Here is a 13,335-nt window from a genome sequence, read left to right on the forward strand (position 1 = left end):
TGGGCGACTCTGATAGGAGACCTGAAAAAGGCTGAGTGAAGGAGCACTGAGGCTCTGTATAATTACCACTGATGCCTCTGGAGTGCAGCACCACAGCACAAGCTTCTCAGTGCACAGGGTTACTCTCATTACCATACACCACCTTTATAGACTGCTGTTTGTACAATTCCTGCCCCAACAGTACAGTCTCGTGTCAAAAAAAGCAATGTGGAACTACAGTAGCTGAGTTTTATTGTCTGAGGAGGGAAATAAATACACCAAGAGACACAGTAAGTAGTACATCACCTGGGTTTTCACATTAAAATTCAACTTTATTTTGGAACAATATGATTCATGGAATGTGAGCAGCGTTCTCTATCCGTAAAAACTTAAACAGCCAAAACAGGAACTTAACCATAAATCAACTTATCTACTGCTATGATTTTCACCAATACGTGCTGTTGGTCTGACTAGAGCAGACATAAGCCAGCTGATGTTGAATGGGCAACACCTGTGGGCGTGGTCCCCAAGAAACAACCTACACAATTGAAAAAGATATAGACGTTAAACAATGCCCGACGACAGCTGTAGAAACAAATTTTTAATCACAATAAAAGCAATTAAGATTTTTTTTTTGTTCTTAATACATTTTATGCCTTTTATCAGTGTTAAACTACAATATAATAAACCACATCTACACTACCTTTCAAAAGTTTGAAATCACAGCTTACTTATTATTTTATATACAATTATAGCTTGGATATGACCAATTAAAATATTATAATCTATTTAAAGGTATTTTTTGGTTGAATATATATGTGTAATTTCAGGTCAAATATCTGATATTCAGTTTTGAAATACGACTGGATTTTAGTATACAGCGACTTACTGCTCATACAGCTTCTCAATCACCTACATCATTAATTGTGGACAGGATACATCAAAGACTTATTTATTTGGTTTTATAACATAAATACGTTTACTTACATTTAATAACATACAGGTGCATCACTATGAATTGGAATATCAAATAGTTAAGATATTTCAGTAATTCAATTCAAAAAGTAAAACTCATTATATAGATTCATTAAAATCCAGAGTGATCCATTTCAAGCATTTATTTCATTTAATGTTGATGATTATGGTTTTAACTCATTCATAAAAGTCATTAACTCAGAAAATTAGAATATAATATAAGACCAAATTTAATTTCTTTTTTTAAATACAGAAATTTTGGTCTACTGAAAAGTCACATGGAGGACTAGAGTCAAGACTCTTCCCAGTTCTGGCACCCAGATGGTGGACGTCCACTGTCTGTCCAAACAGCAGACTCTCCTGCAGTCTTCAAACTCAGACTGAAGACCCATCTCACTTAGGTGAGCACTAATCTAAGTACTCAGCGTAAAAGCCTGTTTTTGCACTTATACCGCACCTAACTCTTTGCTTTCTAAGAATGAGCACCGACTAGTTTTTCCTTCTAGGTTTGAGCATTGACTAGATTATACTGTGTATTGCACTTACTACATTTTGGTCTTTCTAGGTATCAGCACTGACCCTTGTTCGGTCAAGCTAGGATACACATTCTGTCTGAACACTAAGCACTTTTGGATAAGATCATCCTCTAAATGCTGTAAATGTAATAATGTAAATGCAAAGTATATACACTTGGTCAGGGCTCCTTTTGCATGAATTACTGAATCAATGCAGCCTGTGGCACTGCTGAGGTGTTATGGAAGCCCAGGTTGCTTTGATAGCATCCTTCAGCTCGTCTACATTTTTGGGTCTGGTGTCTCTCATCTTACACTTGACAATACTCGACAGATTCTCTATGGGGTTTGGATCAGACGTTTGCTGGCAAATCAAGCACAGATACTGTGGTGATTATACCGGTATTGGTACTTTTGGCTAGTGTGGACATGTGCCAAATCCTGCTTGAAAATGAAATCTGCATCTCCATAAAGCTCGTCAACAGAGGCAAGCATGAAATACTCTAAAAATTTCCTGGTAGACGGCTGCGCTGGCCATCTGTCAAGTCAGCAGTCATCCCCATGATTTTGTAGCCTACTGAACCAGGCTAAGGCAACATTTTAAAGGTTTAGGAAAACTTTGCAGGTGTTTTGTGTTGATTATTCTAATTTTCGGAGATAATGACTTTTGGGTTTTCATTGGCTGTACGCCATAATCATAATAACGTGGTTGGTCTGGAGCCTACCCGGAATCACTGGGTGCAAGGCAGGAACACACCCTGGATAAGCGGTTACAGACAATAAATGAATGAATGTTTGTAATGCATCTATATATCAGTTTCACCTTTTGAAATGAACTACTGAAATAAATTCACGTTTTGATGATATTCCGATTTATTGAGATCCACCTGTAAGCGGACAATTCTAGCAAGAAGCTAAAATATTAGCCTTTATATATATGTATTGCTCCTATATAATTATATCCATTAGTTGGTCATTCAGCCTAGTTTTATGCCATATGAATGTACTACAATTTCAGTTGCAACACTACAATGTTTTCTTATACCTATTGTATGCTTTTCAAACACTGACCTTCCTGTCTGCTCTGCTCCTGACCTCCTCCACCTCAACTCCCTGCATCTGTTCTGATGGCAGCAGGCCAAGATACCATCCCCAATTCATACAGATATTTTTATAGTATTCAGAACCAGCTCACTTCAAGTTCACATGTTCTAGTTCCCACTGACATCAGCCTGACACCATGAACCACTTATAAAGTTCAGTTGTACGTGGTGAGATTAATAAGTGTTCGAGGTGAAACACTCCTGCTAGGTTTGTAACCATAGCCAAGAATATACCCGTTTGATTGTAGAAATCTTGTTTTTTGATGTAACCTCACGGTACACGCTTGAACTGCACATACCGTTAGATTTATGGAAACCTTGAACTGCCTTTTTTCCATGTTCTTGCTCAAATACTGAGTGGAAATGCAAAAAGATATGCTACATCAGCATTGCTAACTTGTGGCAGACTGTGCACTGAAAATAAAACCAGGACATGCTGTCCATAGGTAGAATGCTGAAACCTCTCTACAACCTATTTATGTTTCAATATTGCCTTATTATCTTAATAATTTGCAATTTTATTCAGAGAAACAGAGCAAAGTCAGCATACACAGAGTTTGCCAATATAAACGTGACATTTTTGCATTGTTTAATTTGCCTACACGAGTTTAGCAGTTATAACAGTGCATACTTCCTCCTGCTCCGATAAAATTTTTTAAAAGTTTAAAGCACTTGGTATCTGATTCTTACCACTAGGTGCACATAGTGCAAGCTTTAGAACTCGTCGTGGTCATGCAGCGAGTCGATTGTTGCCGGCTCCTGACACACAGCCGGTGTTGTGAACTCCATCAGATACTCGCAGCGACTAGGTTCTGATGTGGAAGTCACTATGGTCTCCTTCCCACAGGTCAACTTCACCTGAAGAGATTATGTACAACCAATCAAATATTAGGCTTATGATCTATCATTTGGTAAACTTGTAAAAATAAAAACCTTAGTAACTTCATTTAGGAATCTAAAATAATACAATCTCAATAAAAAACAATCTCCTGTTACTTTATAGGGTTAAGGGGCATAATTTTACCCCTTAAAGTCTATTTCATACTGTCATGTAAGATATTTAAATATCAAAAATCTAAACATAACTCGTACATTCAATAGTGCTGTGGTGCACTGAATTTAATGCATTCACCATATTTGGCCACAACTTCCTCCCATAATTCACTTTTTGCAGAGTCTAGTGACATATTAGCGATTACTGATTTTATGCAGCAATGAAATCACAATATTGCTACAGCTGACTTCAGAACGTAGACTACATTTATGTTGATATATGTATTAAATATCATCACTAATCCTCTCAATCACTGTCACTTGCATGTGTAAAAAAACACACACTACAATTTTTATACAGCAAATTAAGAGATGTTAATACAAAAATTTGAAAAACGAACCTTTAGCAAATTTGGCATTTATACCACACCACACATTTATCTTCCTCCCAAAAATACAAGGAAATAAAAGGAATACTAGCATTATAATTTTACTGTTCGGATTATATTTTTATTCCAATAGATTGCCCTAATAAACAAATTTTATTGTGTTGTTATCGTTTCGTTTATTTTATATTTAAATATCCTTTAATTAAAAGTTTCAGTCTTAAGAAGGGACAATGCAAATAGTCCAGCTGTATTTAACAGAGAGAACTTAAAGTGGCACTACTACACTGTCTGTTGGTAGTTCAACCATATTTCACATTACAGGTTGTGAACTAAATTTGGAATCATTTGGCAGTTTCCAGAAAAATTAGTTCCTAGCTGGAACCAAAGAACAGTAGGTTCTTTAGTGCAGGGCGTGCCTGAATATTACGAAATTAGATAGGAACACACTCCGTTTGTTTGTGTTTGGTGTGACACCAAGCCCGTTGGCCAGAGCCTCGGCTCAGCGTTGGTTAGTTCACAAATTCAGCAGGATGGCTCGGAACTCAGCAACATTTACACACGTATTATATCTCACAGAGAGAGGAGGACTGCTGAATTTGTGTTATTTCACATCTGCCTTTGTGGTATGGAGACATTTTGTGGTGTTAGTGTGTTTATAAAACTCCATATAGCTGCGCACAGCCTTCTTTAAACTTCACGTGCTTTAACCTGTTACACTGAACCAATAAGTAATTTAAATTCTTTAAAATTGTTTTAAATGTCCTTGGTCTTCTTTGTTCTTTGGTGGTAGATGATCTAGCAATCATTTTTAAATAAAATGAACAAGAAAAACACTGATGCCTGTGTTATTTATTATGAACAAAATTTTTTGTTCTTTTATTTTCATTCCTGCCCTCCATATTTTCTGTACAGCACAAACATAATAAAAATAATAAACAAAGAAATTGATATGAGGCACCAAAGTTTCAACAGGCATTCCTGTTTTTGAAATACCAGAAACACCGCTACATATGTTTTGCATAATAAAGAAAAGTCGGCAGTAAGAAAAAAGGTGAAATGATTCGTGCTTCCACCCAACTCACTTTTGTGAATAAACTTCAGATGACATAGGACCCTGTGATCAGGCGCGGCATCAAAGTGAGGGAAAGAGAGCAATCTAAGTTGGTATTATCAAAAGCTTTATTTAGTATTTTTTTGTTGAGCGTCTGTGCCATTTCTATGGTATAGGGCTTATTCTTAATCTTTTGAGTGGAAAGTAAAATGATGTGTGGAAGCTTGGGCGCTGGTAAAAACAGAGTGGTTAAATTTGGAGATGAGAGAAGAGGACGGAGAGTCTGGGGGAGTCCATTAAAAGCCTGTGGTCGTGGGATCAGTCCAGGGCTCTGGCATGTGCTGTATCACATGCGTAGTACAGTAAAACCTTGATGAACAAGTGAATCAACTTAGGAATTTTCTGAGGTACGTGAAGTCGCTCAATCAAATTCATCATTATTTGTTATTTATAAAGAAAAATTTTTTTATTAAAAAAAAAACTGGTGTGTTTTTTTGAGGGCTGGAGTGTATTAATAACATTTCAATTTACTTTAATGGGGAAAATTAATTTGATTTACGAGCAAATTGAGTTATGAACAAATTAAACTTGTAAGTCAAGGTATTACTGTATTTATAAACCAACTGAAACGTCATAATTTATTCAAAAAAACCTTTTTCCATTGCGCTTTTGCGATATTCTAACTTCTCCACCTCGTCTGAGCGTAAAACTCCTTTTGCGATATTTGGGTGTTTTTTTTTTTTTTTTTAGAATTTTGGCCATTTTCCATCCAGATTTTTTCATGCGCATTTTCATAATTCACAAACATTCTGTGGATGGAAAACCACCTTGTGACAATGACTATATGGCTAATGGCTGTCCAGCAAAACTAGACTTGTCGGATTTTTTAATTGATTGACAGCACTAATATTCAATTATGCCTTAGGGGACTATTAAAATGTGTAACCTACCTAGGTTAATACTTAAAGCAACATAATAAGAACTGCAGCACTAAAGGTAGTAGAAGAATTACTTACTGTTGTAGATCTATTTGGACCCTGCCAACACCCTGTGCCATGTTCATACTTCATCACTAGATACTTGTTATCCTCAGGCCCTGCCCAGGTTCCCCATGTCCTATATGTGCATACACAAAGAATCAGGCACAGAGAAATAAGATTACCAAACAAAAACTCAGCCCTCAAATGGATTTCTTAATCTGTTTCTACACCTTACTCCAATCTCACAAATCAGAGCATGCTGTTTACATGACTTCAAAAACTAGTAAACTCCACAAATTCAATTAAGGAGTTATTAAGTGCTTGAAATGTGACACAATGTCAGGTATTGGTAAAAATTTCTTACCCAAGGTTGGTTTCAGAGCCTCCATATTTGGGTTTCTGTGACACACGGTTAAATGGGCACAATCTGTAGATATACCTACACAACAGGAAGAAAGAAATCACACTCTATACTACACTTTACTAAGTAGCACTCATGATTCCAAAGCAACAGAAATATATGCAACTTACTCGCTAGTAGGGAGCTCATAGCATTGGCTGTAAAGGTAGGCGAACTCAGCATTGGGTCCAAAGTCAAAGGAAATCTCTTTCTCAATGTTTCTGTTAAAAAGACATACCCACAGACATGCACGTTAAACATAACACTGCAGGTATACATTAATACAAAACTAAGAGAAAAGTTTGATTCTGGCATTATTGCACTAACTTGATCTGATCTTCTACATCACGTAGAGATCTCTCTGATTCTTCAAAGTGGTCTCTTGCTTTCTGAGCAGCTGCAGGTAACCAAAGACAAACTCAGTGACCATGGAGTTTAACTTGTGTCTAACACAGGACACTAAAACCTATTACATTCTCTAGGAAAAGCTTAGTGAATTCAGGGAAGACTAACCTTCAATTAGGGCCCGAGTTTCATCGTCATAAGGCGGCATGGCTTCCTCATCATCATCTTTCTTCTCAGGAGTCCTCACAGTGGGTGGAGTCTGCAAGATCAAAATGTTACTGACATGTTCACAAACGACTAGAAGAGTGTGTTTATAGAATAGAGGAGTGTTGACGGAGTACACACACAGATATATATAAAAGCAAGCCTTCCTCACCTTACTAAGATCTTCATCAGGATAATCATCGTCTTCTTCATCATCATCATCCTCTTCTTCCGGCATGTCGTCATCATTAGGATACGGCTCAGAGTCATTGTCTGCAATGGGCTCTTTGCTTTCTTCAGGTGGACTGTCCTCTGGTGTGGCTTCCACAGGCTGTGACTGAAACGAATTAATCAAATATGTTCATAAATATGACTCATTACAAATATTTTGCCTGAATATGTACAAATAAACACTGTCCAACAAAAGAAATTTAAATACAGTACTGTGCAAAGGTTTTAGGCACCAGAGATTGAGATTGAATAAACTATTCATCTGAGTAGTAAGTGTTTATTGGTTAACAAAACAAACAAACCATAAATAATGCCCAACATTAGAATAAAACCAAATAACATTATTCCAGTGAGTGTGATAGTGTGTGTGTGAGAATGAGTTGGGTTTAACTTTTTCCAAATCTCTCCTCGTGGAGTCTGTATTATTTAAGGTTATCATACAATACCCAGTTTTGGAGGTTAATAAAAAAAATATTTTAAATAAGAGAGATTCTGAACAAAACATTGTTCTTCAAAATCACTCACACCTGCTACTTTATACTAGCACCACACTTACTCAGAAGGTAGCAATTTAAATATAAATATCTAGGGTGCTGTACAGTACTGTACATCTCTGAGTATCTAGAGTATATATTAAAACAAAAAAATAGCCCAACGTACATTTTGGTTTTGAAAATTTGATGGGCATGTAATACATGTGGCTTACCAACACTCGCCACAGATTTTGAAACCACTTAGCACATTAATAAACATTATTAATTATTTTGTATAAATATTCTGCATTAACATGTTCACTGATATTACAGAACATACACAGCTCAACCACAATAATATGAGCACCAGCTTGCAGTCCATCTCTTGCGCTGCATACTTTGCTTGCTCACTTTCACCCCGTTCATGGTCATGAACCCACACAGGGGCTGGAATTTTTAAACACGGTGTCCACTCACTGTCCACTCTGTTAGAAACTCCTACCTCGTTGGACTACCCTGTAGATGTAACATCAGAGACAGCTGGTGGAATATTCTCAGTCCAGCAGTGACACTGAGGGGTTTAAAAACTCAAGCAGCCCTGCTGTTTCTCATGCACTTATACTAGTGCAACACACTCACACAACACCACCGCACCAGTGTCACTGCAGCACTGAGAATAATCCACCACCCAAATCATACCTGCTCTGTGGTGATAACAGGGTGATAGGAGGCTAACAATTTTTGCAGAGCAATAGATGGACTGCAGTCTGTAATTGTAGATCTACAATTATGGGCAGTGAATACAGAAACAAGGAGCTGGTCACAATGTTGTAGTTGATTGTGGATTTCTAATATTTATTTTTCTACACTTATGTTTGACAACATAAGGAGAATTTTTTTTAACAAACTCTAAATGCTATAGATTTGACGTCAATATAAACCATATACATGACTCATTTTTCTTTTCCTTAGATGCTTTATGCATAAAATGGCACTGCCCTCGTGTGGAGTATCATGGTATCACAAAACACCAAACAGAAAACCAGAAGACAAGAAAACGCATAATTTCCAGTCAGTCAGTCATGTCTGATCCATGTAATGAATAGCATTTTTAAACTCATGAAACATTTAACTGATCATTTGACTGTTTCTTAAAAGGAGTATTACAATACTCATTTTAAATTACTTAAAAAGCAGACTCTAGACCCTGGCAAGGCTATATCTTATATTTGTGAATGTTCAAGAAATCATTACTCACTTCTGAGACATATTTGTCTTTAATGTTATTCCACACATTGTCAAAGGTTCCTGGGTCTACTTTATCAACTCCTCCAAGCAATCCCTGGTTTAAAAAAAAGCAGACATTGAACTACTCAAATCCAGCTGAAAAAAAAAAATTATAACCAAAGCCAAAGACCTTACTGCATCTACCTGGGCTTCTGTTTCAGAAAGAGTGCCATCACTGTCTGAATCAAGCTCTGCATGGGTCTGTAGCTCAGCAACTGAAACACTGGACAACAGAAACACAGGGTTATCAACTTGGCCAAACATGCCATCCACTCCGCTTCACTCATACACAAGACACACACGCCCCCACACTCAGCTGCACTTACAAGCCATCTGCATCATCATCTAGCTCCAGAAAAGCCTCTGCCATTTTAGCTTTGTCCTTCTCCGCATGGATGACTGCCTTTTGTTCTGTAATAATGGCAAGCAGAGAAGCAACACTGCTCAGAGCTCCATTTAAACCCAGAAACCAATACAGCACTCAGTCAACATGCACCAGGCCTAATGACTGAGTACCGGATGCAAGAGTGATGGTATGACATTATAGAATATAAATTATATTATGTTCAAAATGAAGGCTACTGGAACACTCCTTTTATTTGTCTACTTTTCAAACATAATTCTAAGATCATTTGGACACCTGAGCACAAAAGTAAAATACTTTGAATGTCAAATCAAATGAACTTTAGCGTGTTTGAGAATTCTGTGAGCTAAAAGCAAGGCAATAAAAGCTCACTGTAATCATGGAGCTGCACTTACCTTCCCAAGCCTTCAGATGGCGCTCTTTAGCTTCTTTCTCTGGCTGCTCTGCAGTCTCTTTAATAGTCCTCAACGCCTCCACTTTCTCCTCCAGCTCTTTCTTATTGTTCTGCAGTTCAGTCAGCTTGCTCTGCAAGAGACACACAGCTCATTTGCATTTGAGGTTGCTATTCTTGCAGAAGATGGGAATTATCTAAAATGTCATAACAGACAGATGGGAGGGTAGCACTCAGCAGAAACTCTGCAACCATTGTATTCATTAAAAGGCAAACTACTTATTCTCAGAATTCAGAACCCCATTTGTCATTACCTCACATATATCTCAATTCGTTTTTCCATTCTCAAAGTAAAAATGCTTTCAGATTTCATACTTGTTTTTCTTGATGTCCATTTTTAGCTTCTTGTATGAGCTGCTGTTTTAGAAGAAATCCCTCTTTGGTGATCTCAGCCATCTTCTGCAGCACCTCCTTCTCCTTTCGGCCCAGTTCCCTGTAAAACAGAGACAATATTAAAAGCAGCACTGCTCATTCAAAGCACATTACATTTCAACAAAACATGTTATATTGACATAATTATCTAATTTAAACCTCTCCTTGTAAATGGTTTCAACTCACAAGTAAATGATACCTCAATAATTATAATACACTTACATTAAAAAAATTAAAAATCCAATTATAGTGAATCTACTTACTTGCAAGTGTTTTCACATTTGGCCCCACTGTTGTATTCATCCGTGGTGTCACAGCAATCTTACAAGGAACAGACATGTTTTAAACAACACACAAATCAGTGTTCCATACAAAGAAATTAGAAGAAACAATATAGTAACATAGTGGTAGATATACTTACCACAGATGCCATCATTAATGCGGGAGGATGGAATAAATGTGGGTCGAAAGCCAGCATTAGTACAATGGAAGCTTCCATTGGGACATGCGGCTGTGCCTAAAGACAAAAGAATGTATGACACAAACTACTTTAAGGCCTAATAACAATGGGCTTAAATTAATTTAACTATTAATTTAATAACTTAAATTTACAATGCTCAGTTATGCTACATGACGTTTTAACATAACATTTTAGAGATGCAGAAAATTTAAATAAACAGCACCTGGCTCATCTGAACCGTCTTTGCAGTCACAATAATCATCATTCACTCTGTCAAATGGAATGGTACGGGAACCATCCAAACAGGTGAAGGGCTTGTTCTCCTCATAGAACTGTCGTTCTGTACACATGTGAAAGAAAGAGGGGTATGAGGGGACATTACAAACCCACTGTGCTGTACGAAGGATATGGAAACATGTACTATAGCCATAACAATACCAGACACTAATGATACATGTCATTACACCACACTGTTCACAACTTGCCACTGAGCATGGAAAAATTAGGCTAATGGATAGGCGCTCGACAGTCCTAGGAAAATATTTATATGTGATAAACTCTTAATAATCAGTGAAGCGGCTGGCAGTATGATGAGATTTTATTACATTATGGTACAGCAAGGTCTGGGGCATATTGTCGATATGGCCTGTAGCTTAATTACTCAGAGAGATTTCATTCATCCCCTATAGCCACTTCATCTGGATCAGAGTTACAGTGTGTCTGGAACATGCACTGAATTATTTGGTGCAAATGTGCCAATCCTTAGGAGGACTAGTGTAGTCCATAAATAATAGAAATATAGAAATACATATTATACACATTCTTGAAATAATTTAGGTATTTAATCATTCTTTATTGTCTGTTGGAACGTGAAAAAAACAACTAAACATTGTGATTCATATTGTGCAGAAACACTATTAGACAACACAAGTATAATTCAGACAAACTTGGCTATGAACGCAATATATTTTTTTCAAGTTCTATAAGCGCAGTCAAAATGTTTAATCTAAAACAGGGGATAATATTTTACAGATTGAGCCTTATTATTGTAAGGAGGGTAGGCTGTTTATTATTATTGACTTATTATTAATTATAATCATACATTAGGTAAGATGTAAAATATCCTACGCCAATCCATTTGAGCTTCACATTGGGCCACCCCACTCTCCTCCTACCTGCAACCACCAAAATTCCTTTGCATCCTACACCTCAACACTATAGTTGCTGTGGCTGTTTATGATCTGATCAGCAACTAGTTATCCTTAACTACTATGGTTACTCATTGAGCCCAGCCCATGAGTACACAAACCATCCACACTAGCCTTTCACAGGGGTCATCAGGTAGGCACCTTCTCCTGTTGGTGTTTCGCTGAATTAACTGGATATTAAACGGTTGCCAAGTCATCCTGCCACATATACACACCCTTTATTTTATTGTAGCAAAGTTCTATTTTAAAGCAGAGATGCTTAAACTCTCTGGAGGAGAAAATAGAAGGCTGATACCTAAAACAGATTTCTCTTACTTGACAGTGGCACGCCTCGTGGTCTTGGGACCTCCACCGCTGCTCCTAAACTGGCTGCCAGGCTCATCATTATGAGGAGATATACACAAGTCATCATGCAGTTTAAATGTTAGAAAGGACACCAATATCTTATCTGACCACAGTGACCCTGGAGTTGGGAAAAAAAAAAAAAAAAGAATTATATTTCACAAGCCATTTTGAAATTGTGGTTGCACTGAAACAACAAATGTCCTCAGATATTATGTGAGCACATAAACATTTAAAATATAAGGCTGCAGATAATGAACACACATTAAATGTACGGTTAAATTTAATCTCAAGAGGCCTTTTCGGGATTCTAAGCTATATGAACGCATGCAAGTCGCTTAAAATATGGGGTGGCAATTCAAGCAGTAGGAGTTTCGGGGTTTTGTGCTATAAAAATATAAGCGCAGCAAAAAGTTGACTGTAATTTAAACAGAAAGAATATTTAGATTTTGTGCTGCTACCTAATGATTTAGCTGTACTTTAGCACCTATTAAACCCGTTTATACAAATTAAAACTCGCACTGAAAAAGAAATAAACATTAAACAACACCAGATATTAATGTAGCTGTGGATACAGAGCAGGTTTATTTAAAACATAACGTGTTTTTATGATTCACTGTCCTCGTTGAAGACGGTTGACAGACTTGAGCCTGTTAGCTTGCCTTCTACACAATCGTACTTCGTACCTTGTAATATTTTCTCAGTTCTCTGATAAATATAGCAAACAGGTAAATATTCATAAGATTAATAGCAAAACCTACGACGCTGCTGTTTCGCAAAAGCAGGCAAAAAGTCGAATATTTCAGAAAAAACGTTCAAAAAAGAAACGCCGAAAAAATCATTCATTACCTTCTTCCGTAGCGTACAATGCAACGAATCCTGACCATGACGTACATTGCGTTGTTCTGCCCTGATTGGTGAACGAGAATGAGGCTCTGTGTTGCATCATGGGAAGTGTAGTTTCCCTGTTTTGTCTATTAACAAATGGAAATAACTACGCTTCTACAGGTTTTATACGTACATTGGGCTGCCATTTGCGTTATGATAAAATAATTATATTATAGAACAAATTAACATCTATTTTTATAACATAATGAATATATTTACTTCAAAAGATGTATCTAGGAGTCAATACACTCCATTTATTAGATTCAAGGCTTAATTCCAGAGTCCATTTTGTCCTACTGTGGATGTATTAATATATAGGGCTGTATAC

The 13,335-nt window shown here is 37.0% G+C and overlaps 1 protein-coding gene across 2 annotated transcripts; it reads right to left on the reverse strand.

Annotated features, from left to right (window-relative positions):
- Positions 1-262: 262 nt before the first annotated feature.
- prkcsh (PRKCSH beta subunit of glucosidase II) lies at positions 263-13,080 on the reverse strand. Of its 2 annotated transcripts, none has more exons than XM_066673653.1 (18): positions 12,969-13,080; positions 12,093-12,240; positions 10,793-10,909; positions 10,531-10,626; positions 10,373-10,430; positions 10,053-10,170; positions 9,682-9,811; positions 9,249-9,333; positions 9,067-9,145; positions 8,894-8,977; positions 7,104-7,268; positions 6,896-6,986; positions 6,710-6,779; positions 6,514-6,603; positions 6,347-6,421; positions 6,019-6,118; positions 3,260-3,427; positions 263-517 (listed from the first exon to the last, which is right to left on the reverse strand). In XM_066673653.1, the coding sequence occupies exons 2-17, from the start codon at positions 12,187-12,189 to the stop codon at positions 3,284-3,286; spliced, it is 1,599 nt and encodes a 532-aa protein (XP_066529750.1). In that variant the 5' UTR covers positions 12,190-12,240; positions 12,969-13,080; the 3' UTR covers positions 263-517; positions 3,260-3,283. The 2 variants fall into 2 exon arrangements, with proteins under 2 accessions (XP_066529750.1, XP_066529752.1); XM_066673655.1 differs by having other exon boundaries at positions 12,881-12,981.
- Positions 13,081-13,335: the final 255 nt, after the last annotated feature.

The sequence above is a fragment of the Hoplias malabaricus genome, chromosome 6 (assembly GCF_029633855.1).
Source record: "Hoplias malabaricus isolate fHopMal1 chromosome 6, fHopMal1.hap1, whole genome shotgun sequence".
Lineage (NCBI taxonomy): Eukaryota > Metazoa > Chordata > Actinopteri > Characiformes > Erythrinidae > Hoplias > Hoplias malabaricus.

Excerpts from the sequence above, each read along its gene's own strand:
- prkcsh (XM_066673653.1), bottom strand. The coding sequence starts at position 12,189 with ATGATGACTTGTGTATATCTCCTCATAATGATGAGCCTGGCAGCCAGT. Across the intron at positions 10,910-12,092 it reads ACGAGGCGTGCCACTGTCAA|AACGACAGTTCTATGAGGAG; the intron begins GTAAGAGAAATC and ends ACATGTGTACAG. Across the intron at positions 10,171-10,372 it reads AAATGTGAAAACACTTGCAA|GGAACTGGGCCGAAAGGAGA; the intron begins GTAAGTAGATTC and ends TCTGTTTTACAG.